The sequence below is a fragment of the Drosophila busckii genome, chromosome X, assembly GCF_011750605.1.
Source record: "Drosophila busckii strain San Diego stock center, stock number 13000-0081.31 chromosome X, ASM1175060v1, whole genome shotgun sequence".
NCBI lineage: Eukaryota > Metazoa > Arthropoda > Insecta > Diptera > Drosophilidae > Drosophila > Drosophila busckii.
The window spans coordinates 19,860,570-19,887,140 of record NC_046608.1 but is presented as its reverse complement, the minus strand read 5'-3'; the positions used below and the strand labels follow the sequence as shown (position 1 = coordinate 19,887,140).

Sequence of the window (26,571 nt, the reverse complement as noted above, 5' to 3'; positions counted from 1 at the left end):
AAAACTGTATACACTAATAAATTATATATACAGTATATATATTTTTTAAGCTTATAAAAGTCTACACAAGTCTAGTGCGAACATTGCGGAACAACTAAACCTAAACTAAAACTAAGCTAAACGAAAACTGTAGCGCAGGCAAATTATGAAGAACTTTGACTTAGGATTGTTTGGAATTGTATATACACACAGATATGTGAAGCTATAGCATAAACTTTTAATTATCATACATACATATAAATAAATATATTATATATATACAATTAATAGTTATATACACAAATATGTACTCAAAATATCAAGAAAAACTAAACGAATATTATATTAAAAGAAAACCAACACAATTATATACATTAAATACATTTCGACAATTAAATTGTAACAATTATATTTGAAAATTTCAAAATTTTGTGTGTTTCACTTGCGAAAGTTTGCAGTTGGTAAATTATCTGCCATCAGCTCCGCTTGCTCTGCAGTCTCAGATTGTTGTTCTTCGACTTCTGTTTGCTGCGTAGTCGCGGTTTGCTTTAAGCTCGACATTTGACGTAGCGGTATCAATTCCCCCGCATCCGGATATTGCATTGGCCCATCAAAGCTCCAGCCCAGCTGCACCAGTATCTTCTGCAATTCCTCTTGACTGCGCTCCGACATTTTGTAAAGTATTTTTTGGTTTTGATTTCGATTTCGTTCACACAGCAAGTTTCTAAATGTGAAAAGCAAATCAATGCAGCAGTGATCAAATTTCTTTTAACTAAAGGAAAAGTAAGTTTAATATTAAAGCTGCAAGCAAATGACTCAACAAAATCTTGCACAGCTTCAATTCGTTTATTAAAACATGCAACCAAATATTTATGATATATGTCCGCACGTGAACAAATGCTTCAATTCATCAATGTCAGAGCTTGAATAAAAAAATAATAAAGCACTTTAAAATTTAGCTGAAAGCAACTTGTGTGTACTCGGAAATGATTCATGCTCTTGCAGCGGCATTTAACACGCCTCTTGACCCGCTGTAAATCAATGAAATTCCGCGCTGTTGGCATTTTGGCAACAAAATTAAGTGCCCTAGCCTGACTTTATTTTTATTTAATTCTCTCTCTCTCTCTCTCTTTCTGTCTTTTGCTCTTGGCGTGCCATAAACAATTTGAGCAAATGGCCAAACGGCGCGTAAACTGCTGACAAGAATGCATAAAAGCGAAACAGTAGGAGAACCAGAGGCATTGCGTCCGTTGGGTAATAAAGCGTAGCCCAAAGCAATAACAACACCAACAGCAGCAGCGGCAGCAGTAGCACCAACCTTAGACCCCTGGCAAATGTGAGTTCAAGTGCATTGAATTTATGGCAGGCAACAGCCACTGGATAATTCAGACAGTGAATGCGACGCACACAAATCAAATGAAGGACGCATCGCTGCACTGCAGCAGCAATTGCAGCAGTTGCAAGTTCAACTGCACCCTTTGGCTCTTGCAAACTTGAATTGGGTTAGGTTATCATTACGGGTAACGCTTGTGTGCTGCTGCTGCTGCTGCTGCTGCTGCTGCTGTAACAACAACAACAATAAGACGTGCCGCAGCCTCAATTTGAAGTAATCAACATGCTACATGTGCGCTCCACATTTGTGCCACGTTCTGTTGCACAAACGTATCAGGTATATCTTAGCGCGTGCGTTGACTGTTGTGGCCAACTAACATGTATGTGTATGTGTGCATTTTGCTTATATCTTAAATTTTTATGTGTTTTTGACACTGCAAATTTGTCGTCTATATTGTTGTTAAAATCTTTGTGCATATAATTTTTGTTGTTGCAACACATTTGTTACTACTTTTTGTACTTGTTATCAAACAAAAAGAAAACAAATTTTCCCAGGGGGTTGGTAACAAAAATGGCTTAAAATCACAATATGCCCTGGTTTGTCTAAACTAGAAGGACGATTTCGATGTCCTTTGGCATGCAAGTAGTGCTCATCGAGTCCTTTCATAATATACCACTCAAAGGACGAAAGCCCTTACAGGAGCCGAAATATACATAATTTTCGATTTACAAAAGAATGCTCATAACTCGGATGTCCTTTTCAGGATCTGGATCTAGGTAATACCAAACAATCCTTCCTCCCAAGGACTACTATCCTGCAGAAGGACACGCAAAAACTCCTTGTAGTTTTAAAGATACAGTGATATTAAGCTTATTTTGCGAGCAGGGACTTGGAAAATTTCCACTCCCAAATTACAATAACAACACGCACACTAAAGGCAGCGACTACAACAGCACACGTGGTTCATATTGCAAATACAAAGACAACAGCAACAACAAGAGCAACAGAAACAACAAGAGTAACAGCAACAACAGCAACAATAACAACAAGAGCAATACAACAACAACAACAACAACAACAGCAACAACAGCAACAACAGCAACAGCAACAGCTGATTCCAATAATCATTGGTTGCTGCCAGTGCAGCTCAATATCAATGGTTTAGCGCGCGCTTTCCAATAAATCAATGGTTTTGGCGCGCTTTCCAATAATCATTGGTTGCTGGCGTGCAGACCAATAATCATTGGTTGCTGCCTGCAAGTCCAATATCATTGGTTCTGCCGTGCAGTCCAATGAATCAAGTGGTTGCTGCCGTGCAGTCCAATTAAATCAATGGTTTTGCCGCGGATTCCAATAATCAATGGTTTGCTGCCGTGCAAAGTCCAATAACAATGTTTTGCCGCGCATTCCAATTTCCAATAATCAATGGTTTTTGCGGCGCGAGAGTCCTATAATCAATGGTGTTTGCCGCGCATTCCCAATAATCAATGGTTTTGGCGCGCTTTCCAATAATCTTGGTTCTGCCAGTGCAGTCCAATATATCAATATGGTTGGCCGTGATGTCCAAATAATCATTGGTTGCTGCCGTGCATTCCAATAATCAATGGTTTTGGCGCGCATTCCAATAATCAATGGTCTTGCGCCGTGCATTCCAATAATCAATGGTTGCCGCCGTGCATTCCAATAAATCAATGGTTTAGCCGCGCTTTCCAATAATCAATGGTTTTGGCGCGCTTTCCATAATCAATGGTTGCTGGCGTGCAGACCAATAATCTTGGTTGCTGCCGTGCAGTCCAATAATCATTGGTTGCTGCCGTGCAGTCCAATAATCGATGGGTTGCTAGGCCGTGCAGTCCAATAATCAATGTTTTTTGCCGCGGATTCCAATAATCAATGGTTTTGCCGCGCTTTCCAATAATCAATGGTTTTTGGCGCGCTTTCCAATAATCAATGGTTGCTGGCGTGCAGACCAATTAATCATTGGTTGCTGCCGTGCAGTCCAATAATCATTGTTGCTGCCGTGGCAGTCCAAATATCAATGGTTGCTGCCTGCAGTTCCAATAATCAAATGGTTTTGCGCGGCATTCCAATAATCAATGTTTTGTTTGCGCGCTTTCACAATAATCATGGTTTTGGCGCGCTTTCCCAACTAATCAAATGGTTGCTGGCGTGCAGACCAATAATCATTGGTTGCTCCCGTGCAGTCCAATAATCAATGGTTGTTGCCTGGCAGTCCAATAATCAATGGTTGCTGCCGTGCAGACCAATAAGTCAATGGTTTGCCCGCGCATTCCAATAATCAATGGTTTTGCCGCGCTTTCCAATAATCAATGGTTTTGGCGCACTTTCCAATAATCAATGGTTGCTGGCGTGCAGACCAATAATCAATGGTTGCTGCCGCGCAAGTCCAATAATCATTGGTTGCTTCCGTGCAGTCCAATAATCAATGGTTGCTGCCGTGCAGTCAATAATCATGGTTTTTCCGCGATTCCAATAAATCAATGGTTTTGCACGCTTTCCAAATAATCAATGGTTTTGGCGCGCATTCCAATTATCAATGGTTTTGGCGCGCATTCCAATAATCAATGGTTGCTGGCGGTGCAGACCAATAATCATTGGTTGCTGCCTGTGGCAAGTCCAATATGCATTGGTTTGCTGCCGGTGCAGTCCAATAATCAAATGGTTGCTGCCGGCAGTCCAATATCAATGGTTTTGCCGCGGATTCCAATAATCAATGGTTTTGCCGCGCTTCCCAATAATCAATGGTTTTGGCGCGCTTTCCAATAATCATTGGTTGCTGCCGTGCAGTCCAATAATCAATGGTTGCTGCCGTGCAGTCCAATAATCAATGGTTTTGCCGCGGATTCCAATAATCAATGGTTTTGCCGCGCTTTCCAATAATCAATGGTTTTGCCGCGCTTTCCAATAATCAATGGTTGCTGGCGTGCAGACCAAATAATCAATGGTTGCTGCCGTGGCAGTCCAATAATCAATGGTTTTGCCGTGCAGCCAATAATCAATGGGTTTGCCGCGCATTCCAATAATACAATGTTTTTTGCCGCGCAATTCGCAATAATTAATGGTTTTGGGCGCGCTTTCCAATAATCCATATGGTTGCTGCGTGCAGTCCAATAATCAATGGTTGCTGCGTGCAGTCCAATAATCAATGGTTTTGCCGCGCGTTCCAATAACAATGGTTTTGCCGCGCCTTCCAATAATCAATGGTTTTGCCTCGCTTTCCAATAATCAATGTTTTGCCGCGCATCCAATTATCAATGGTTTTTGCCGCGCTTTCCAATAATCAAGTGGTTTTGCAGCGCTTTCCCAATAATCAATGGTTTTAGGCGCCGCTTTCCAATATATCATTGGTTGCTGCCGCTGCAGTACAATAATCAATGGTTGCTGCGTGGCAGTCCAAATAATCAAATGGTTGCTGCGTGGACCCTGAGGATGGTCGCATTCTAAATAACACCACAGATAAAGAACATTAAAAACTTTAAATATATAAAACCAAATATAGTTACATCTTAAACATAAACAGAACTCCACCTTCATAAAGAACTAATAATCAAGTACCCTTAATTATTATTAATATAACAAAAAATATCATTAAAATATTAAACGCAACAATTTAAACACTAAATCAATTTGCAACCACATATAAAATACTTAAAATTACACCACAAATTCACAATTATTAATATATTGCTTAGATTAACAATACACACTTTATACTTTTATTTAATTTTTAATACACAAACTTTACTACTTAAATTAATATTTTTTTTGTTCTAGCTTTCTTCTTCTTTTTAATATATTTTTTTTTTTGTCTCTCTCTCCTAACGTTTCACCAATAAACTAAACCCAAAAATGCCAAATTGTCTTTGTACATCAAAAAAAATTCATTTTAATGAATAATTATCAATTTCATTTCTTTTTTTAATATTTTTTTTACGGTCGCTTCTTCGCTTTTTTTTGTTTTGCTTTTCTTTTTTCCTCTTTTATATATACCCAAATATAATTTATTATCAATAAATAAATTTTAAATATATTAATCCAAAAAATTAAACTATTTAAAACCTAAAACCATAAGTTAAATTCAAATATTTATGTCTATTTTATTTCATTGGTAATTTTGGTTCTTAATACTAATAAAAATTAACAGACAAAATTAAATCTAAAATTAGGGTAAATTGGCACGAATGCCTGAGGGTTGAACTTGGTGCATTCCAATTAATCATGTTTTGCCGCGCATTCCAATAATCAATGGTTTTGGCGCGCTTCCAATAATCAATGGTTTTGGCGCGCTTTCCAATAATCATTGGTTGCTGCCGTGCAGTCCAATAATCAATGGTTTTGCCGCGCTTTCCAATAATCAATGGTTTTGCTGCCTTTCCAACATAATCAATGGTTGCTGGCGTGGCGACCAATAATCAAGGTTGCTGCCCGCAGTCAATAATCCATTGGTTGCCTGCCGTGCAGTCCAATAATCAATGGTTTTGCTGCCGTGCAGTCCAATAATCAATGGTGCTGGCCCGGCATTCCAATAATCACTGGTTTTGCCGCGCATTCCCAATATCAAAATGGATTTTGCCCCGCGCTGTTCAAAAATAATCAATGGTTTTTGTCCCGGGGCTTTCCAATAATCAAACTCGGTTTTGGCGCGCTTTCAATATCAAATGGTTGCTGGCGTGCAGACCAATAATCAATGGTTGCTGCCTTGCATTCCAATAATCATGGTTTTGCCGCGCATTTCAATAATCAATGGTTTTGCCCGCATTCCAATTCAATGGTTTTGGCCGCGCATTCCAATAATCACTGGTTTTGCCGCGCATTCCAATAATCAATGGTTTTGGCGCGCTTTCCAAAACAATGGTTGCTGCCGTGCAGTCCAAAATAATCAATGGTTTTTTGCCGCGCTTTCCAATAATCAATGTTTTGCCGCGCATTCCATCAATGGTTTTGCCGCGCTTTCCAATAATCAATGGTTTTACCGCGCTTTCCAATAATCAATGGTTGCTGGCGTGCAGCCAATAATCAATGGTTGCTGCTGTGCAGTCCAATAATCAATGGTTGCTGCCTGCAGTCGCAATAATCACATGGTTTTTGGCCGCGCATTCCAATAATCAATGGTCTTGCCGATCTTCAATAATCATGTTTTGCTGCCCGTGCAGTCCCATAATCATGGTTTCCGCGCTTTACAATAATCAATGGTTTTGGCGCGCTTCCAATAATCAATGGTTGCTGGCGTGCAGACCAATAATCATTGGTTGCTGCCGTGCAGTCCAATAATCATTGGTTGCTGCCGTGCAGTCCAATAATCAATGGTTTTGCCGCGCATTCCAATAATCAATGGTTTTGCCGCGCATCCAATAATCAATGGTTTTGCCGCGCTTTCCAATAATCAATGGTTTTGCCGCGCATTCCAATAATCAATGGTTGCTGGCGTGCAGCCCAATAATCAATTGGTTGCTGCCGTGCAGACCAATAATCTATGGTTTTGCCGCGCATCTCAATAATCATTGGTTGCTGCCGTGCAGACCAATAATCAATGGTTGCTGCCCGCCATTCCAAATAATCAATGGTTTTTGCCGCGCATTCCAATAATAAATGGTTTTGCGCGCTTCCAATAATCAATGGTTGGCTGGCCCCAGTGGCAAGCCAATAATCAGATGGTTGCGCCGCGCAGTCCAATAATCATTGGTTTTGCCGCGCATTCCCAATAATCATTGGGTGCTGCCGTGCAGTCCAATAATCAATGAATGGTTTTGCCGCGGATTCCAATAATCAAATGGTTTTGCGCGCTTTCCAAATAATCAACTGGTTTTGGCCGCTTTCCAAATAATCAATGGTTGCTGCGTGCAGACAATATCATTGGTTTGCTGCCGTCATTCCAATAATCATTGGTTGCTGCCGTGCAGTCCAATAATCAATGGTTGGTGCCGTGCATTCCAATAATCATTGGTTGCTGCCGCGCATTCCAATAATCAATTGGTTGCTGGAGTGCATTCCAATAATAATGGTTTTGGCGCGCTTTCCAATAATCATTGGTTTGGCCGTGCAGTCCAATAATCAATGGTTGCTGCCCGTGCATCCCAATAATCAATGGTTTTGGCCGCGGATCGCAATAAATGGTTTTGCCGCGCCTTCCAATAATCAATGGTTTTGCGCGCTTTCCAATAATCAAATGGTTGCTGCCGCGCATTCCAATAATCATTGGGTGCTGCCGTGCAGTCCAATAATCATTGGTTTGCTGCCGTGCAGTCCAATAATCATTGGTTGCTGCCGTGCACACCAATAATCAATGGTTTTGCCGCGGATTCCAATAATCAATGGTTGCCGCCGTGCATTCCAATAATCAATGGTTTTGTGCCGCGCATTCCAATAATCACTGGTTGCTGCCGTGCAGTCCAATAATCAATGGTTGCTGCCGTGCAGTCCAATAATCAATGGTTTTGCCGCGGCTTCCAATAATCAATGGTTTTGCCGCGCATTCCAATAATTAATGGTTTTGGCGCGCTTTCCAATAATCATTGGTTGCTGCCGTGCAGTCCAATAATCAATGGTTGCTGCCCGGCAGTCCAATAATCAATGGTTTTGCCGCCGCTTTCCAATAATCAATGGTTTTGCTGCGCTTTCCAATAATCAATGGTTTTGCCGCGCTTTCCAATAATCAATGGTTTTGGCGCGCTTTCCAATAATCATTGGTTGCTGGCGTGCAGACCAATAATCAATGGTTGCTGCCGTGCAGTCCAATAATCAATGGTTGCTGCCGTGCATTCCAATAATCAATGGTTTTGCCGCGCTTCAATAATCAATGGTTTTTTTAGCCGCGCATTCCAATAATCAATGGTTGCTGCCGTGTTGTCCAATAATAAATGGTTGCTGGCGTGCAGACCAATAATCATTGGTTGCTGGCGTGCAGACCAATAATCATTGGTGGCTGCCGTGCAGTCCAATAATCATTGGTTGCTGCCGTGCTTCCAATAATCAATGGTTTTTGCGCGCTGCAATTTCCATATATCAATGGTTTGTTTGCCGCGCATTCCAATGAATCAATGGTTTTGCCGCGCTTTCCAATATCAATGGTTTTGGCGCGCTTTCCAATAATCATCATTGGTTGCTGGCGTGCAGACCAATAATCAAGTGGTTGCTGCCGTGCAGTCCAATAATCAATGGTTGCTGCCCGTGCATTCCATAATCAATGGTTTGGGCCGCGCATTCCAATAATCAATGGTTTTGGCCAAATTATCATGGTTGCTGCCGTTGCGTCCAATAATCAATGGTTTTGCCGCGCCTTCCAATAATCAATGGTTTTTGCCGGCGTTCCAGATAAATATCAATGGTTTTGCCGCCCTTTCCAATAACATGGTTATAGCCGTGGCTTATTTAGGCCATTCCAATCTAAAATATGGTAATTTGGTGGGGTTGAGGCCAGGCAACCTTTTGAGCTGCTCTCAATATCCCAAATGAGTTTGCAACGTCGCTTATACTGGTTGAGCGTGGAGTTTCAATAATCATTGCGTTGCTCGCCGGGTGTGAGTCCAATAATCAATCAGTTGTTGGCTGTGCTCGTTTGCAGGGTCGCCATAATTGAAACTGGTTTGTGCCGCGGATTCCAATAATCATGGTTTTTGCCGCGCTTTCCAATAATCAATGGGTTTTGGCGCGCTTTCCAATAACAATGGTTTTGGCGCGCTTTCCAATAATCATTGGTTCTCCGTGCAGTCCCAATAATCAAAATGTTGTTTTGCCGCGCTTTCAAATTTATTATCAATGTTTTGCCGCGCTTTCCAATAATCACCATTGGTTTTTCGCGCTGCGCGCTTTCCAATAATCATTGGTTGCTGGCGTGCAGACCAATAATCAATGGTTGCTCGCCGTGCAGTCCAATATCATGCGGTGATGCCCAGAATGCATTCCATAATCAAATGGTTTTGACCGCGCATTCCAATAATCATTGGTTTTGCCGCGCGCATTCCAATAATCAATGGTTTTGCCGCGCTTTCCCAATAATCATTGGTTTTGGCGCGCTTTTCCTGCAATGGAATCTCATTGTTGCCTCGTGGCAGTCCAATTAATCAATTAGGTTGCTGGCCGTGCAGTCCAATACAGTCTAAGCTGGAGTTCCCAATAATTCAATTTTGCTTTCGTTTGCGGATTCACATTACACTCAAACTGGTTTTGCCGCCGCTTTCCAATAATGAATGGTTTGTGGCGCGCTTTCCACATAAAGTCCATATCAATGGTTGCTGCCCTCTGTGGTTGCCGACTGTCATGCCAATAAGGTGCTAACTGAATAAGTCTATATTGTGCGTGCCGCGCAATTCCAAGTACACTCAGTGCGTCCTAATAGATCGAATGGTTTTTTGCGGCGCTTTCCAGAGTGAATCAGTCGGTTTTGCAACAGAGCTAATACCAAGTATATAATGGCGCGCTTGAGTCTTGCGCGAACTACTCTATTCCAATAATCAAGTGTTTGCTTTTGCGCGCTCTCAATAATCATTGGTTGCTGCGGCCGAGTACAATAATCAATGGTTTTGCCGCCGCTTTCCAATAATCAATGGTTTTTGCGCGCTTTCCAATAATCAATGGTTTGCTCGCGCATCCCAATAATCAATGGTTTTGCCGCCCATTCCAATAATCAATGGTTTTGCCGCGCTTTCCAATAATCAATGGTTTTGCCGCGCTTTCCAATAATCAATGGTTTTTGTGCGCGCTTTCCAATAATCAATGGTTGCTGCCGTGCAGTCCACTTATCAATGGTTGCTGCCGTGCAGTCCAATAATCAATGGTTTTGCTGGCGCATTCCAATTATCAATGGTTTTGCCGCGCAATCCAATAATCAAGTGTTTTGCCGCGTTTCCAATAATCAATGGTTTGGGCGCTATCCAATAATAATTGGTTGCTGCCGTGCAGTGCAATAATTCAATGGTTTTGCCGCGCCTTTCCCAATAATCAATGGTTTTCCGCGCTTTCCAATAATCATGGTTTTGCCGCGCTTTCCAATAATCATTGGTTTTGCCGCGCTTTCCAATAATCAATGGTTTTGGCGCGCTTTCCAATAATCAATGGTTGCTGGCGGGCAACCAATAATCAATGGTTGCTGCCGTGCAGTCCAATAATCAATGGTGCTGCCCAGCGCATTCCAATAATCAATGTTTTGCCGCGCATTCCCAATAATCAATGGTTTGCCGCGGATTCCAATAATCAATGGTTTTGCCGCGCTTTACAATAATCAATGGTTTTGGCGCGCTTTCCAATAATCAATGGTTGCTGCCGTTGCAGTCCAATATCAATGTTTTGCCGCGCTTTCCAATAATCAATGGTTTGGCCGCGCTTTCCAATAATCAATGGTTTTGCCGCGCATTCCAATAATCATTGTTTGCCGCGCCTTCCAATAATCAATGGTTGCTTCCGGCAGTTCAATAATCAATGGTTGCTGCCGTGCAATCCAATAATCAAATGGTTTTGGCGCGCTTTCCAATAATCATTGGTTTTGCCGCGCATTCCAATAATCAATGGTGCTGCGTGGCAGGTCCAATAATCAATGTTTTGCCGCGGCTTTCCAATAATCAATGGTTTTGCCGCGCTTTCCAATAAATCTAATGGTTGCTGGGTGCAGTCCAATAATCATTGGTTGCTTCCGTGCAGTCCAATAATCAATGGTTTTGGCGCGCTCCAATAATCAATGGTTTTGCCGCGCTTTCCAATAATCAATGGTTTTGCCGCGCATATCCAATAATTAATGGTTTTGCGCCTTTCCAATAATCAATTGCTTGCTGCGTGCTAGTCCAATAATCAATTGGGTTGCTGCCGTGCAGTCCAACAATCAATGGTTTTGCCCGCGCTTTCCAATATCAATGGTTTTGCCGCGCTTTCCAAAAATCAATGGTTTTGCCGCGCTTTCCAAATAATCATGTTTTGCCGCCATTCCAATAAATCAATGGTTTTGCCGCCATTCCTAATAATTAATGGTTTTTGGCGCGCTTTCCAATAATCATTGGTTGCTGCCGTGTCATTCCAATAATCCATGGTTGCTGCCGTGCAGTCCAATAATCAATGGTTTTTCCCGCGCTTTCCATTAATCATGGGTTTTGCCGCGCTTTCCAATAATCAATGGTTTTGCCGCGCATTCCAATAATCAATGGTTTTGCCGCGCATTGACCAATAATCAATGGTTGCTGCGGTGCAGTCCAATTATCAATGGTTTTTGCCGCGCATCCAATAATCAATGGTTTTGCCGCGCATTCCAATAATCAAGGGTTTTGCCGCGCATTCCAATAATCAATGGTTTTGCCGCCCATTCCAATAATCAATGGTTTTGCCGCGCTTTCCAATAATCAATGGTTTGCCGCGCATTCGCATAATCAATGGTTTTGCCGCGCATTCAAATAATCAATGGTTTTGCCGCGCATCCCAATAATCAATGGTTTGCCGCGCCATTCCAGATAATCAATGGTTTTGCCGCGCTTTCCAATAATCAATGGTTTTGGCGCACTTTCCCAATAACAATGGTTCGCTGGCGTGCAGACCCATATCAATGGTTCTGCGCGCAATTCCAATAATCATGGTTGCTGCCGCGCATTCCAATAATTAAATGGGTTTGCCGCGCATTCCAATAATCAATGGTTTTGCCGCGCATTCCAATAATCCATGGTTGCTGCCGTGCAGACCAATCAATGGTTTTGCCGCGCATTCCAATACTCAATGGTTTTGCCGCGCATTCCAATAATCAATGGTTTTGCCGCGCATTCCAATAATCAATTGGTTTTGGCGCGCTTTCCAATAATCAATGGTTGCTGGCGTGCAGACCAATAATCATTGGTTGCTGCCGTGCAGTCCAATAATCATTGGTGCTGCCGTGCAGTCCAATAATCAATGGGTTGGCCGCGCATTCCAATAATCAATGGTTTTGCCGCGCAATTCCATAATCAATGGTTGCTGCCGTGCAGTCCAAAATCAATGGTTGTTGCCGTGCAGTCCAATAATCAATGGTTGCTGCCGTGCATTCCAATATCAATGGTTGCTGGCGTGCAGTCCAAATAATCAATGTTTGCCGCGCTTCCAAAATCAAATGGTTTTTGCCGCGCTTCCAATAATCATGGTTGCTGCGTGCAGACCAATAATCAATGGTTGCTGCCGCGCTTCCAATAATCAATGGTTGCTGCCGCGCATTCCAATAATCAATGTTTTGCCGCGCATATCCCAATAATCAATGGTTTTGGCGCGCTTTCCAATAATCAATGGTTGCTGGCGTGCAGACCAATAATCAAGTGGTTGCTGCCGGCGCATCCAATACAATGGTTGCTTGCCGCTCATTCCATTAATCATGGTTTTGTTGCCGCGCATTCCGAAAAATCAATGGTTTGCCGCGCTTCCAATAATCAATGGTTTTTGCCGCGCATTCAATAATGCAATGGTTTGCCGCGCTTCCAATAATCAATGGTTTTGCCGCGCCTTCCAATAATCAATGGTTTTGCCGCGCAATCCAATAATCAATGGTTTTGCGTGGCATGATCCAAAGAAAATAATCAATGGTTGCTGCCGTGCATTCCAATAAATCAAAGTTGCTGCCGTGCAGGTCCAATAATCAATGTTCTGGCGTGCAGTCCCAATAATCAGTGGTTTGGCCCGCGCATTCCAATAATCAATGGTTTGCTGCGTGCAGTCCAATAATCAATGATTTTGCCGCGGCATTCCAATAATCAAATGATTTTGCCGCCATTCCAAATAATCAATTGGTTTTTGCCGCGCATTCCAATAATACAGGTTTTGCCCGCTTATCCAATAATCAATGATTTTCCGCGCCACTTTCTCAATAATCAAAGATTTTTGCGTGCAAGTCCAATAATCAATGATTTTGCCGCGCATTCCAAATAATCATGGTTGCTGCGTCAGTTCCAATATCAATGGTTTTTGCCGGCGCATTCCAATAACAATGGTGCTGCCGTCAGTCCAATAATCAATGGTTTTGCCCCTTCCATAATCAATGGTTGCTGGCGTGCAGTCCAAATAATCAATGATTTTGCCGCGCATTCCAATAAAATCAATGGTTGCTGCCGTGCAGTCCAATAACAATGGTTTTGGCGCGCATTCCAATAATCAATGGTTTTGCCGCCGATTCCAATAATCAATGATTTTGCCGCGCATTCCAATAATCCAATTGTTGCTGCCGTGCAGTCCAATAATCAATGGTTTGCGCCGTGCAGTCCAATAATCAATGGTTGCTGCCGTGCATTCCAATAATCATTGGGTGCTGCCGTGCAGTCCAATAATGACTATCATCCTGTCAAAGGATATTTGTGTAGTCCTTGCAGTTTTGGAGAAAATCAGCATTTTGTGTTTTTCGGGACATTTTTTCACCTACCCCCTGCAATTTTTCTTGTTGTTGTTGTTGTTGCTGCTGTTGTTGTTGTTATTGACGTTGTTGTTGCTGATGTTGTTGCTGTTGTTGTTGCTGTTGTTCTTGCTGTTGTTGTTGCTGTTGTAGTTGGTGTTGTACTTCTTGGACAAGTTCCTTGATGTGCAGCGTTTATCATTACGTGGTACCATCGCTATAGGTTGGTGTCTTGGCTAAACTGCTTATGTTTAAAAAGTGCAACTAAAAGTATACAACATTTTTTTCGTTGTCAAGCACTAGCGATTTTACATCGAAAATTGGCCATTTTTCGGCCGGAACCGGACTCATTTTCAAAATGTTCGGATTGCGGTACTCACAGGACGAGACTCTATCGATCGCCATCAAAAAAAAGGGGTCATCTAAACATCCATTAACTTAGAATTTGTCAGCCTCGGCAAGCCTGCAAAGTGGGCAACTCCAAAAAAAATCCCTCTTATCTTCGAAATCGCAAGGATGATCCGGATGTCTTTTTGCAGGACGATAGTATGTTAAAAAATAGATCGTTTGCCATCAATTTCGTCCTGATCCTGGCAAGGATTCGAAAGTTATTGCCTATTTTTTGAATACGAAAAATAGTGTATTTCTCAGCTTATATAAGGACTTTCATCCTTTGACTCGTATATTCCAAAAGCTCGCAAGGAGCTCTACTTGAACACCAAAGGACATCCTTGGAGTCCTTGTAGTTTCCGATAAAAGGAGCACATTGTGTTTTTGGGCCAATTTTTGTGATTTGTAATTTGTAATTTTTTCAAAAATCATTTTTGTTGAATTCCGGATATACTGGTATGGCAATCGATAGATATGATGCCCAGGAGTATAAATATGCATGTGCTTTTGGAATACGCAGGATAACGGAGAAGCTGGAGCTAAAAAAGGATTGCTTTGCAATGCACTTTGGCAACGAAAAATGTAAACAAACAAAGACTTAAGCAACGAACTTGTCAGCAAAACAACATTATTGTTAACATTTCTACTAGCAAATATAAGGTTAGCATTCAAAATGAATTTAGTTATTTGTAATTTAAATATTTTTGCGTTTTATATTCTTGTTATTGTAAACATAAGAATTTCTAAATTCATTTTACAGAATTAATCGACGATTTAATGCTCTTTGTATATAATTTACAAGCTACGATTTTAAATCGAATTTGCTTGTTGTATACATATAGATAATTATTGTAGACAATTCAAATGAATATAAATGTTTGTGTTTTACAAAATGTGTAGTAAACATTGTTTAAAATCTGTTATCGTTTTTGAACTTTTCAAATTCACATCGTGCTACGCCAAGAAAATAACAGAATGCATTAAATGTACATTAAATATATATAAATGTTTGCTTAAATGTGTAGTTGGCTTCAGTCTCATGCGTTTAGAAGCATCACGTGCGCGCCCCAGCACTAATTGTTGCTATTCTTTTTGTTTTTGATACATTGCTGCGTATTTTGTTGCACAGCTAGAAGCGCTCGACGGTAATTGTTGTCTGCTTGTTGCTGCTGCTGCTGTTGCTGTCGTCAAAGGCGCTGAGGGTCAGTGTGCTTTCCACAAAGGCCGTGTTGATCTTGCCCGGCGACTCCTTGACGCCTGTCAAAGCGGTAGCCTCCTGCTGCTGACTGCAATAAGCAAATGCATATTAGTTTCAATTAGTTAATATATGTTGGTAGGCAAACGTTACGTTTTCTGCTTGCGACAGGCAACCATAGAAACAAGCACGGCCAGTATGATAATGGCAGCCACTAGACCCGACAAACCTGCCACCATGGTCATCATGCCGTGCGGTTCACCATCCGAGGTCACCTTAGTAACTGCAACAAAAAGAGTGTGTGAGTGTGTGTGTGTGAAAAGAGAGCGCCTAGCTGTCTGGCTCGTTGTCTATGAGTCAAGCTTACGAGCCTACGCTTTAGTTTTCATGGTCGCGTGTGTGCTTTGAACTTAAACTTGTTGATTGCCGGCAATTTTGCATTTGTTTATGTCCAGACTGGAGCACGCCCAATAGACTGACTGCACGCACTTCCGTTTACTTTCTAAACTGAATACTTACTTGAGTCTTCGACGACGTAACGCTTGCTGTTGGGCAATGATAATGCCTGCACTATATAGTTATCGCGTTCCATGTTGGCGCTGAAGTAGAAAGAAAGCAAAACATTAAACAGTTGTCCAAACATTATCAACTGCAAGCAAATGCATATATATATATATATGTTAAAATGTAGCTTGTTATTGTTTGTTTATTGTAATTCGCTTACTTAGCATTTCCCAATATCTCAGTTTTTCTAAGCTAATTGCAGTTTAGCTTTTGTTTTGCAAATTGATTTTTGATAAATTAGCTAGCCTTAGCATATATCTATGCATATTAGCAGCAGCGTTTATTTATTGTAATCAACTGTAGCGCGTTGCAGCAACCACGGTCACGCTCGATTTCATTGAAACATTGCCCAATCTCTTGGGCTTGAACTACACAACTATAGTAGCGAGTATAGCGACTATAGCTTTAATTCACTGCTCTACGCTTTGTTAGATAGACAGTTTTGAAAGCAGCTAGCTCTGAGTAGTTGCAAGTTCCAATCGTTTACACGCTGTGCTAATTAATTAATTACTTGCCGTTTTAATCTGGCCTTATCGCTAAAATGGAGAAGACAAACATCGAACATAAGGACAGACAACTGTTTTGAGTTTAAATTGCTTTTTTTGCTGGTTGTCAGCTGTTTGATGATTTATTTTGTTTGAGTTGACGATTTGAATTATTTTCACTTAATTGTTGATCAGTTGTAGCGATAGCTTTAGCTTCAAGTTGTCGTGTGCCAGGCGACTACACTATGCTACCAGTTTAAGCCCTTAAGTTTTATTGGCAGTAGCTTTAATTAGCATAAGATTGAAGTTCCACACACTTAAGCATTTTATGAGGAAACAGAACTTTGGCAATACATGCGCAGAATTTAAATAAATTGTTGATGCGGCCTGACTTGCATTTTAATAAAACTATCGAAATATAAACTTGCATATATAAATGAATGTAAGTTGTTTGATATGCCGTATATAGTGTTAATCGCAGATTAGCTGAGAATGGGCTTCGGGAATTGTTTGCATGTCAGCACAGAATTGAAAGCTTGGCGAAATGCGAGCATTACAATGATTACAATAATATAAAAATAATTTCTTTACAGCTATGCATGTGAAAAACTGTTTAATCTGACCAATTTAATTGCACAATTTATTTACAAAAGAAGCATAACTTTCAATTGAATACTATATAGTCGCATGATGCTTCAGTTAAGTAGCAGAGCTAAAACTGGAACTGCTTAGCTTAAGGCTATGAATATGCAAGTTCTATAACTGTTTGCTGCGATTAGAGGAAGTAACTGTCAAGTATTAAGTAGTGAAATGTTAATTAGCAAATTTATCTAGATCACTATAGTTAATTTAAGCGCAATTTATATAAATTGAAGTAAATAAATTATAAACACATGCTAATAAATTGTAAAGGCATCACATATAAAAAGCCGTTACTTACAGGCTGCACTTTTATTTTATTTTAAAAAAAAATTGTCCTGCACTTGCTGCTTGTTTAACTTTCTAGCGAGTTCGGTTCTGTTTTTTTGGCACTTTGCAAGTTTAAAGTTTATGAACTGTAGGCGTCGAGACTCAGCAGACGACTAGACTAAAGCCTAAAGCGCCATCAGCGACGTCGACGTCGAGCAACAGCAGCAGTAGCAGCAGCAGCAGCATCGCTGCCAGGCGCAAGCCGAGCTCTCGCTCTCCCTCTCTCTGTCTCTGTCGCAGTCGCAGTTGCGCGCGCACTCAGCTGTTTACGTTTGAGGTTTCGGGCTCTGCTGCGTGTGCGTGCGACGCCTAACTGTGTATGTGTGTGACTGTTTGCATGTGTGTGCGATTGCATTATGCTTTTATCGAATTTAAATTGTAACAAAACGCATTGAAATCGATGCCGGCAGCTTGAAACTGATGCCTAACGCTCAATGTCAAGTCTAACATACACTCTCTTACATAAGTATGCGCCATAAAGAGCGAGCGCGCGAGTGACTGCATTACTCATGAGCATCCTCTCGCTCTCTCTCTCTCTCTGCATGTCTTAGCAAGAATTTTCGATTTCCAGCCAACTGATAAGCAACCACAATGCCGGAATCAAACATAGAAAAAGAATTTAGTCAACATGTGTTTTTACCTATTGCAAGTATTTGTCACCCCCTACCCCCACCCCTGCTCATTAACAATTGCAAGTGTTTTTCTTGCTGATGACGCTCAGCTAATTTTAATTTTTTTTTTTAGCCACAGGCTAATTGGCATTTGGTTGAGTCACTTGAAAATTGTTTGGTTGCCACTTTAGCGTACTTCATGTATTTGAAATTAATTAGAGCAGCGTTTAGGCAAATTTGCGTAGCGTTTAAATCGGAAAATTGATTTTGACTTTAGGTTGTTATCGATGCGCGGCTAATTTGCATGCAAGTCAATTAAATTTGCATTTGTCAAATTGTTGTCAATTGTTGTTATTACACAGTTTTGCAACAATAGACTTAATTCTTACATGAACATTTTCTATTTTTTCCAGCTCATCTATAACGTAATGTAAGCAAAACAAAGAGCCACACGTCAATTTGCAATTGTTAAACATATAGCTGGAACTAGCATTAAGTATATCTAACTAACTGGCTAGCAAACAAACAAAACAAAACGAAGCTTATGCAAGCGCATTTGTTTAAAAGAAAGTGAATTTCGAATGCAATATTAAATACTTTGTAACTTGTTAATGATGGAACGACTTGAGTTAGTTTACTATATCTATATCTATATCTTTAGTTTTACAGCAAATGCGCAGTATTTATGTCTCAAACATTTACTGCGCATATTTTATTTTTGCAACAACAACAATACACAATTAGTTAATAAAAACATATGTATCCCTGCATTTAAATTGTTTTCATTTTCAATTGCCTTGTTAAAAGAATTTCTTTGTTAAACAGTTTTTCACATGCTAGCAAAACAAAATATACTTAGTATAGGGACTAAATTCTTTGTACGCACGCACCTCTCACTCTATATATATATATATAGTATATATCCTGCCTATACTTGGCAGATATGCGACTGACGTCACGCTTATCCAAATGTCGTCTGCTGTACTGATTGCAATAGTTTGTTTTGCTTTTGTTTTTGTTTATTATCGTTGGTTTAAAAATAATTTTTGACACGAGTTTGTCCACACACTGCACTTGACTTATTTATAAGTCAACATACTTTTGTCTGCACGTGTATTTTTGTTTGTCAACAAACCAAAACAGCAGCAAAAAAATAAATAGAACTTTGTTTAAACTTTAGCTGACGAAAAACTGAAAGTGTCTGACCGAAATAAATGTAAGAAAATTGAGAAAAAATTGTAGCTGCCAATTTTGTTGCTCAGTCAAGAGATTTGTGCTCTTGCTCTTTGTTGCGCAGTCTTTTGTTTAAATATAAATATACTAAGCTGTATAAAGAAATGTGTTGAGCGAATAGCGTAGATTTTGAAATTTAAATGAAATAATTTCTCTGAGTGTAGTACACTGTTATGTTAGCTGCTATAAATCGCCATAAATCAGCTGTTTTGATAGCTCGGTTAGTTAGTTAATTAATAATAACAATTGCTAACGTTTTATTTATTATTATTTCATACAAATGTTTGCAATTAATTATTATGCAATTTGTTTTTGTTTTTGTTCGTTCATTAAACAATTAAACTAAACAATAGTGCATAACAGTTAAATTTGCAAGCAAAGCGCAACGTAAACTACTTTGTGTTGCTTCTTTTATTTAAACCATATGCCATGAAAATTAAGAATTTAACCAACTGTATTAATCAGTCAATGCGAGCAACTTGACGCGGCTTTGCATATTGCACGTGCAAAAATCGTGCAAGAATTGGCGCCACAGATCGCTGGGGCTAATGCATTGTAGTAACTATTATACTAATAATAAAACTAGTAGTGGTAGCTAACTAAGTTGGGTAAGGCTATGGCAAAAATGCAATTGTTACAACATTTTGTTTGCTTGACGTCAAAGCTGGCGAACCATTGTTGTGGCTAGACAGCCAGTGGCGTAGTCAAAGGGGACTTAAAGCTTAACTAGTGCGCAACTCGAGTGCAAACCCTCTTGGCACACTACGCCACTGGGGCAGCGTCAACAATAATTGATTTTGATAACAGCTACGTTTAAATTTTATTGTCAAAAAGCCACAACCCGCGCCAAGCCCCCGAACACATTCCAGCAATACAAATCAAACCCTCGGGGCAGTTGCACTCCCACGAAAATAAACTCAAATGAAATGAAATAAAAATGGAAATGGAAATTGCCGTTCTGACTGTTAAATTATACTAATCACAGTTGCTGTCGCTTACGCTGATGCTGCTGCTGCTGCTGATGCTGTCGGCTACTTTGACAGTTATCTTCTTTATCTCTTTCTCTGTCTGCCAGTCCGTCAGTCAGTCAGTCAATTCGCTCTTTGTTTGCTGCTCAAGCTGGCACTGGCGATCACGAATTCAATAAAGATGAAAGTTTAACTCTGGCTAGCGCTTAAGCTTAAGTGATGCAATTGAAATGCGAGCGTTTTAGTCAAGGTTCCACTATAAAGTGCAAGGTCGTGTCGTAATCAGCAGAATTTAGTTTGATTGCCAATAAACTAAGCACAATTGCAATTTCAATTTGTTTTGTATTTAAGCCAAGTGCTAACTTTTTGGTTTGCAGTTATGAATTTTCCATGTTCCCAGCATGCGCTTTGTCCTTAGAGCGACTCTATGCTCGCTTTCTTGTTCTTATTCATGCCAAAGTAATCCCACCAAGATGTTGTCCTAGGCCTTGCAGCGCTAGTGGCTGCAGCTGTGCTGCTTGGATTGCTGCTCACTTGACTTTCAGTTGTTGCTGCTGTTGCTGCCAGCGCGTTGCCTTCCTCGGGATTATTTGCTGCCACGCCCATGCCCATGGCCATGCCCATGCCCATAGCATTCACGCTGCTCTCGACTGGCACCTTGGCCGCCACAGTGTTTGTCGTCTGTATGGTGACATTCGATTGCTGCGGCGTGGGCGCCAAACTGGGTCTGGGCGTCACCGTTCCGCTCGTGCTGTTGCGCCGCCGTTGGCCGCCGCCAAAGAGTTTACCAAAATACGGCATGCACATGATACTAGCCCCAAAATTAATAAGTTCGCTGTGTGTGTGTGTGTGTTTGCCAAAAGCAAAATTTTGAATTTGTTTTTGTGCTTGCTAGTGCCGAAACAATAACCAAAATCAAAATGTCTAAGGCTAAATTGAAACAAGCAGCGCTTGCTATGCTAAAATATAAAGCAGTGAGCTGCTAACTTAGCTTAAAACTAAAAATAGCTGCACATAAAAATGAAAACGTTGCACTCACCGCTGCCGCTGCTGGGGATTAAACGCAGTTCATTCTATTTATAGCACTTCAGATGTTGCGCCTTGTGCGCGTTTGTTGCATGCCACAGTCAGTTTTTGAACAGTCAACGCAATGGCAACGTTCGGAGTACGCGGCATGAGCCAGCCGCTGGGCATAAAGATTTGCTGCTGTCGCATCTGCACTTGCATCAATTTTGGCTTTGTGCTCTCACGCGCCGGACTGCTGAAGGTAATGCAACTGGGTTTGGCCATGTTAACCGAGGGTTTGCTTATACGCTACGGCGTGCCCTATGCCGAGTCCATAGGTCAGGCGTTGACCAGTTTTCTAGCCACTACGGGTCACTGCTTTACAACAACAGGCATTTTGCTAATTTGCTATTGCTTCTCGGATAAATCCTATGCACTTATACGTCAGTCGCTGTTTGTAAGTGAAAATATATTAATATAGTGTATATATAATGCATTTGTATTGCGCTTACAGGAGACTTTGTTCAATGCGCTGGCGAGTTGCATGTACTTTAGCTCGGCCAGCTACATGGGATTTGCCTGCGTCGTTTGGCTGCATCCGCAATTCCTAGTGCGTCCTGGTTTCTGGGCATATCCAGCGATGACAGCTGCCTATGTAAGTTATTGACTATTTACATATTGTAAGTTACTAATTTGTTGCTTCTTTGCTTTAGTACATGGGCTATGCTGCTGGACTGCTGCATGCCATTGATGCGTTTTTAGCTTTTAGACATTTTAGAGGCATACGCAATTAACTAAAGCAGCAGCTGCAGTTATATATATAGCATATATAGCTGATTAGCTGCTGCATTAGTTGCTTAGCATAACATACATTTCAAATTATTTAATTTACATACATTTATTTTAACATTTAAATTATTTGTGCATTAATAAGTACAGCACCATTGAGTTTCGCGGTTTACAATAAAAGCAGTTGAAAATATAAGTTAAATAAATATGTAAATGGACTGGTTGGTTGGTGGCGTTGGTGCAGCATTAGGCCATCTTATTGGCCGCCTTGAATTTTCTATAAAATATGCGCAAATGTAAATTAGTTAATTTTTTATATTAATTGGGCTACGCACTTGAGTTGCTTGAGCGCCTGGCTAGTCTCAAAGTCCGCCTTGAGCAGTCCTATGCGCACCCAGCGTGGACGCTCGTGTATCACCTTGTGTATGAGAAACTTCAAGCCCAGCAGCACATGCTCGAATATAACAAACGACAGATCCGGCGTGGAGGGCAACCAGTGCGCAAAGAACTGCCTGTGAGTAAAAGAGTTAGCATTATATAGTCATGGATTAGAGTGAGCACGCGCACTTACTTCACATTCGGCTGCAGAAAGAGCAGTCCACAATTGCTGAGCAGCGACATGACCGACAGCAGCTCAAAGGCCAACTGCCAGGCGCCAATATTCTTGGCACGCCGCGCAAATGGACGCTTGAAGATGTCGCATAGCTTAAACATATCAATATGCATGGCTATAACATTGTTAATGAGCGCACCGATGGCAGCGAAGGGCGCCACAGCAGCAAAGAGCACCACATAGCCAAATTGTATGCACACCTGCAGATAATCCTCATAGGTGGAATGATACGCATCCAGTCCGGACTCGTAGAAGGTTTGCTCATAGCGCGGCTTGTTGCTTACCGCCTCCAGCTTCTCCGGATCCAGCTCCTGATGGCGATACTTGGCGTATTTCTGTCGCAGCACTGCCATCAGCGGTATGCCAATCTCCTGTGCTATGCACAGCAGCTGAAAGATGAGCAGCTGCATCATTAGCTGATATTTCAGCTGCTTCAGATCCTGCAGCACAAACGCAATATAAAACTGTGAGAAGAAATTGTTGACAATCTCAAAGAGCATCAGCTTATTGACGCGATGTCGCTCATACTGCGAGCGTGTGCGATGATTCTCCAGATTGGTCAGGAATGTGGCCAGCTTCTCGTAGGCCCAGCTGAATATGGCAATTAGCACAGACTGCACTATCACTGGCACATACAGCAGCCAAGACTCGGCGCCAAAGTCTGCCAGCACCTCAGCCTCGATTTGGAACTGATAGAGCGCAAACCAAGCGGCAGCCACCACACAGCCCAGCACCACGGGATATGAGATGCAATACATTTGCAGATAGGTAAAGCGCATGGGATATTGTAGCGTCATTTTGCCTGTTATAGGATCCGCTTTCAGTTTGCCTGTATACGCAGCACGCGGTTTGTCCAGACTGCTCATCTCTATGGTGCCCCAGCGATAGGAGTAGCCAGCGCATTTGCGCTTCCATAGCTCTAGAAAAATCTGCAATATATACAATATATATATACATTGAGCGCCAAGCACATGTGCTACCTACCGTAGTCCACATCACATAGAAGCTGCACACCAGCGATAGATTCAGCTCCAATAGACACTGCAGTATGCCAAAGACAGCGGGAAATACCAAAGCCATGGTATAAAACTCTATGAAGCCAAAGTAAAGTCCAATGCTGGAGCCAAAGTAGTTGCGTATTTCTTCAATGGGCAGCTTGGTGCGCTTCAGATTCACATTAAAGCGCTCCAGATACATCTGCAATGCAAACAACATAAATTAATAAACATATACAATTTACAAGCGCACAATAACTTGTTTTATAGCCTCACCCTGGGCGTGTACATACAATGTCATGCAATGGAAACATGTCCTCAATGTAACCCTTCTGTATGTAGGAGCGTATAGATGGCTCGATTACATCCTTGATCAGCACAGGCGTCTCGCAGTAATGCAGTATTTGCTCCTTGCTCATGCCGGGCAGCAGAAAGTCCGATATGCAGCCATAGTTAAATTTTTGCATGCTGCCCGTTGTGGTCATCTTCTCCAGCTCGGCAGCATCAGCTAGACGCAGCAGCGTATCCAAACTGGCCGACAGATACAAATACTTTTCGTCCTTGCTAAGTTCAAAATGTAATTTACGTTTGTTGTTTTGATTATTTGCATAAAAGACTTACCTAACAATTTCTAGTTTTGTTTGTATGTCAAACTCTTGTATAATCTTCTCTACATCCTGGCAATGACGCAGTTTGGCCTTCTCGGTAAACATTATGACGATGTACGTCTGTAAATATGCACAGACATTTGTATATATAGACTAATTGTAAATTTGCGCAGCTTTTGTAATTCACATTTACCTTGTCGAACATTTCGGCATCATCGTCATCATCATTGAGATCAATGCTGCCATATTGGGAGCGCTGGCGCTGCAGCGCTTCAAGCTTTAAGCTGCGCTGTCGCCGAAACAGCTGATTTTCAATAATATTCCTAGTGCGTGGACCTACACAATAACAAATTGAGTATATACATACGTATATATATTATATGTTTACTCACTCTTGGCATCTTCAGACATTATTTATGAGTCGTCGTTGTCGTTCGCTTTGCCTCCTACAACTGTAAATGTGAATAACAGCACTAGAATATAGCCCAAAGCGTCGCGTAATTACACACACACACATCAACAAGTGTATGCGTATGCGTGTGTAGAATTTTTAGTTTTGCCTCAATGCCAACAGGCAAAAAATATACATATTTAATAATGCTAGCAAAATTTTCAGCAACGTGCACGCTGCCAAAACGCTATTTTAACACTTCTCTATGTTTTTGCCGGGTAGGCGTAAGCACACTGGCACTCTCTTCTTGCCTCATTATTGGCGCTCTCTCTCTTTAATTTGCGTACGTGCGTACGTGCGACATTTAACAGTCATGGCTTCGATGAACTCACGATCAGCTGTTAGCAGCTGTGCTGCTAGCTTAAATTATCGATAACTATTGTACATATGAAATATATAAAATTACATATAATTGCATTAACATTTTATACTTAACAACTACACAATGAACAATATATATTTAATGGCTTTTGCACTATTTCCAAATCACAGTTACATTTGTATCCTTTTCGATATCCTTCTCAATGGTGCTCGGCGACAGTCCCGTCTTGCAGCAAATCTCATCGAAGCTTATCAAGCCGGTATACATTTTTTGACGTCCGGAAGGCACTGAACCCGTAAACACCGGGTACTTGTGTATGCAACGTATGAACTTATGCTGCAACCCAAAGATGACCATTTTGCGTTCATCGATGTTATGGTTTTGAGGACAGAGACGCTGGCAAATGGCACGTAATGTCACGCCGTGTGTCATGGACGCATAGAACTGAAAGATGCGCTGCACGCTGGGCAGTGTCTTATCCGGCTTGAGAGCCACGTACTTGCGGCAGGCATTGCTTAAGGCGGCACTTTGTATGAGGTGCTTGAGGTTTTGCGTCATATAAACATTACTGTACTTTAAGATAGGCAGCAGTTGAACTACACCGTAGTACACCAGATTCTGTATGCAAGATTTGACCAGATCCGTTTCCACATCAGCTTCGGCAGAAATGCGCGCCACGTGATTAATGCCATTGATGTAGGGCAGAATCTAAAATAGAATATAATCATTAATAGAGTTCAATTTTAATAATCAGCAATTCAAGTTGTTGCTCTCACCTGTTGCGTCGTTAGATCCCAGTTTTCGAGCGGCGTGTCACGCAGATTTGCCAGCAGCAGTGGCACCATGTGATCTTTAACCGCTGGCGGATCTGGCTTGTGCATAACAATCTTCAGGTATATAGTATTATCGCCTTCCACAATGGTGGCGACTTTGCGCTCGTTTAAATCACGCAACACGGTTTCAAAGATGTTTTGTAGTTTCTGCTTGTCGTTCTCACGCGACAGAAAGCACGACTCCTCTTCCATCATAATCAGATATTCGGATAATTTCTTTACCACGGGCTCATACTGCACAGAACGCGCACGAGAATCGCAGACGAAGCACAGATTAAAAAGGAATGCATTGCGCACATATTTCTGCTGATCTTGAATGTCCACAGGATAGCCCACAATTTTCACATCCATGGCATTGACAGTGAGTATGCAGCGCTGCAAATGTTGCTTGGGTATAATGTATACATTGATGGCATCGAAGACCTCCTTGGATATATAATTGTCCGGCACCTGCAAGCAAAATAGTTTAGTAAGTGTCAGCTGTTTGGCGTATAACAAAAATAGTACCTGACAGCTGATCTTGCAGCCTGCTGTGGCATGGAATTCACATAGAAAGATGCAGCGTATTTTACCCTCGGTGCTGCCGCCGCCGCCGGTGCCGCCAACGACACTTGTTACGGCGCCATCGCTTGTATGGGGGTGTGTGTGCATTCTTTTCACAAAATTTTGAATGGACTAAAAGTCATACCAAATACATCCACATATTCTAAAAAAAAATAATTATTTTACATTAACTTTGTGTTCTAAGCGCTCTAAACATGTTTCTAATCGGTCTTTATTTTTATGAGCAAGTGGATGACAGTGTGTGCTAACATGCTGTTAAATCTCTTGTATGTTAACAGCGCAAGTAGCACATTGATATTAAACAACTGTCATCCAGCGGTTGCG

General features: G+C 41.3%; 5 protein-coding genes across 8 annotated transcripts; 1 reads left to right on the top strand and 4 right to left on the bottom strand.

Annotated features, from left to right (window-relative positions):
* Positions 1–14,877: 14,877 nt before the first annotated feature.
* LOC108606717 lies at positions 14,878–19,035 on the bottom strand. Of its 3 annotated transcripts, none has more exons than XM_017997094.2 (4): positions 18,256–18,278; positions 15,757–15,836; positions 15,391–15,520; positions 14,878–15,328 (listed from the first exon to the last, which is right to left on the bottom strand). In XM_017997094.2, exons 1-4 carry the CDS (start codon positions 18,261–18,263, stop codon positions 15,172–15,174), a joined length of 375 nt encoding a protein of 124 aa, XP_017852583.1. In that variant the 5' UTR covers positions 18,264–18,278; the 3' UTR covers positions 14,878–15,171. The 3 variants fall into 3 exon arrangements, with proteins under 3 accessions (XP_017852583.1, XP_017852586.1, XP_017852585.1); XM_017997097.2 differs by lacking the exon at positions 18,256–18,278 and adding an exon at positions 18,757–19,035 and having other exon boundaries at positions 14,879–15,328; XM_017997096.2 differs by lacking the exon at positions 18,256–18,278 and adding an exon at positions 17,227–17,359 and having other exon boundaries at positions 14,879–15,328.
* Positions 19,036–20,389: 1,354 nt separating this feature from the next.
* Positions 20,390–20,984, bottom strand: LOC108606716. The gene has a single exon (XM_017997093.2). It carries the CDS (start codon positions 20,872–20,874, stop codon positions 20,482–20,484), a length of 393 nt encoding a protein of 130 aa, XP_017852582.1. The 5' UTR covers positions 20,875–20,984; the 3' UTR covers positions 20,390–20,481.
* A 139-nt stretch (positions 20,985–21,123) lies between these two features.
* Positions 21,124–21,878, top strand: LOC108606715 (protein singles bar). The gene is made up of 3 exons (XM_017997092.2): positions 21,124–21,529; positions 21,587–21,727; positions 21,786–21,878. The coding sequence occupies exons 1-3, from the start codon at positions 21,218–21,220 to the stop codon at positions 21,864–21,866; spliced, it is 534 nt and encodes a 177-aa protein (XP_017852581.1). The 5' UTR covers positions 21,124–21,217; the 3' UTR covers positions 21,867–21,878.
* A 117-nt stretch (positions 21,879–21,995) lies between these two features.
* On the bottom strand, positions 21,996–24,840 carry LOC108606711 (anoctamin-10). Of its 2 annotated transcripts, XM_017997088.2 has the most exons (8): positions 24,470–24,840; positions 24,271–24,413; positions 24,091–24,197; positions 23,763–24,033; positions 23,459–23,671; positions 22,433–23,403; positions 22,197–22,373; positions 21,996–22,138 (listed from the first exon to the last, which is right to left on the bottom strand). In XM_017997088.2, exons 1-8 carry the CDS (start codon positions 24,486–24,488, stop codon positions 22,108–22,110), a joined length of 1,932 nt encoding a protein of 643 aa, XP_017852577.1. In that variant the 5' UTR covers positions 24,489–24,840; the 3' UTR covers positions 21,996–22,107. The 2 variants fall into 2 exon arrangements, with proteins under 2 accessions (XP_017852577.1, XP_017852578.1); XM_017997089.2 differs by lacking the exons at positions 24,091–24,197; positions 24,271–24,413; positions 24,470–24,840 and having other exon boundaries at positions 21,997–22,138; positions 23,746–23,796.
* Positions 24,841–24,951: 111 nt separating this feature from the next.
* LOC108606712 (GATOR complex protein NPRL2) lies at positions 24,952–26,444 on the bottom strand. Its single transcript, XM_017997090.2, has 3 exons — positions 26,191–26,444; positions 25,627–26,133; positions 24,952–25,558 (listed from the first exon to the last, which is right to left on the bottom strand). The coding sequence occupies exons 1-3, from the start codon at positions 26,332–26,334 to the stop codon at positions 25,004–25,006; spliced, it is 1,206 nt and encodes a 401-aa protein (XP_017852579.1). The 5' UTR covers positions 26,335–26,444; the 3' UTR covers positions 24,952–25,003.
* Between the last annotated feature and the right edge of the window lie 127 nt (positions 26,445–26,571).

Coding starts and splice junctions, on each gene's coding strand:
- LOC108606716 (XM_017997093.2), bottom strand. CDS start 20,874: ATGTGCATGCCGTATTTTGGTAAACTCTTTGGCGGCGGCCAACGGCGG.
- LOC108606712 (XM_017997090.2), bottom strand. CDS start 26,334: ATGCACACACACCCCCATACAAGCGATGGCGCCGTAACAAGTGTCGTT. Junction 26,134..26,190: donor GCTGCAAGATCAGCTGTCAG/GTACTATTTTTG, acceptor TTTTGCTTGCAG/GTGCCGGACAATTATATATC. Junction 25,559..25,626: donor GGGATCTAACGACGCAACAG/GTGAGAGCAACA, acceptor ATTCTATTTTAG/ATTCTGCCCTACATCAATGG.
- LOC108606711 (XM_017997088.2), bottom strand. Junction 24,198..24,270: donor ATGCCGAAATGTTCGACAAG/GTAAATGTGAAT, acceptor GCATATTTACAG/ACGTACATCGTCATAATGTT. Junction 24,034..24,090: donor ACAAAACTAGAAATTGTTAG/GTAAGTCTTTTA, acceptor TTTTGAACTTAG/CAAGGACGAAAAGTATTTGT.
- LOC108606717 (XM_017997094.2), bottom strand. Junction 15,521..15,756: donor TTACGTCGTCGAAGACTCAA/GTAAGTATTCAG, acceptor TTTTTGTTGCAG/TTACTAAGGTGACCTCGGAT. Junction 15,329..15,390: donor GCCTGTCGCAAGCAGAAAAC/GTAACGTTTGCC, acceptor TGCTTATTGCAG/TCAGCAGCAGGAGGCTACCG.
- LOC108606715 (XM_017997092.2), top strand. CDS start 21,218: ATGGCAACGTTCGGAGTACGCGGCATGAGCCAGCCGCTGGGCATAAAG. Junction 21,530..21,586: donor TTATACGTCAGTCGCTGTTT/GTAAGTGAAAAT, acceptor TTGCGCTTACAG/GAGACTTTGTTCAATGCGCT. Junction 21,728..21,785: donor CAGCGATGACAGCTGCCTAT/GTAAGTTATTGA, acceptor TCTTTGCTTTAG/TACATGGGCTATGCTGCTGG.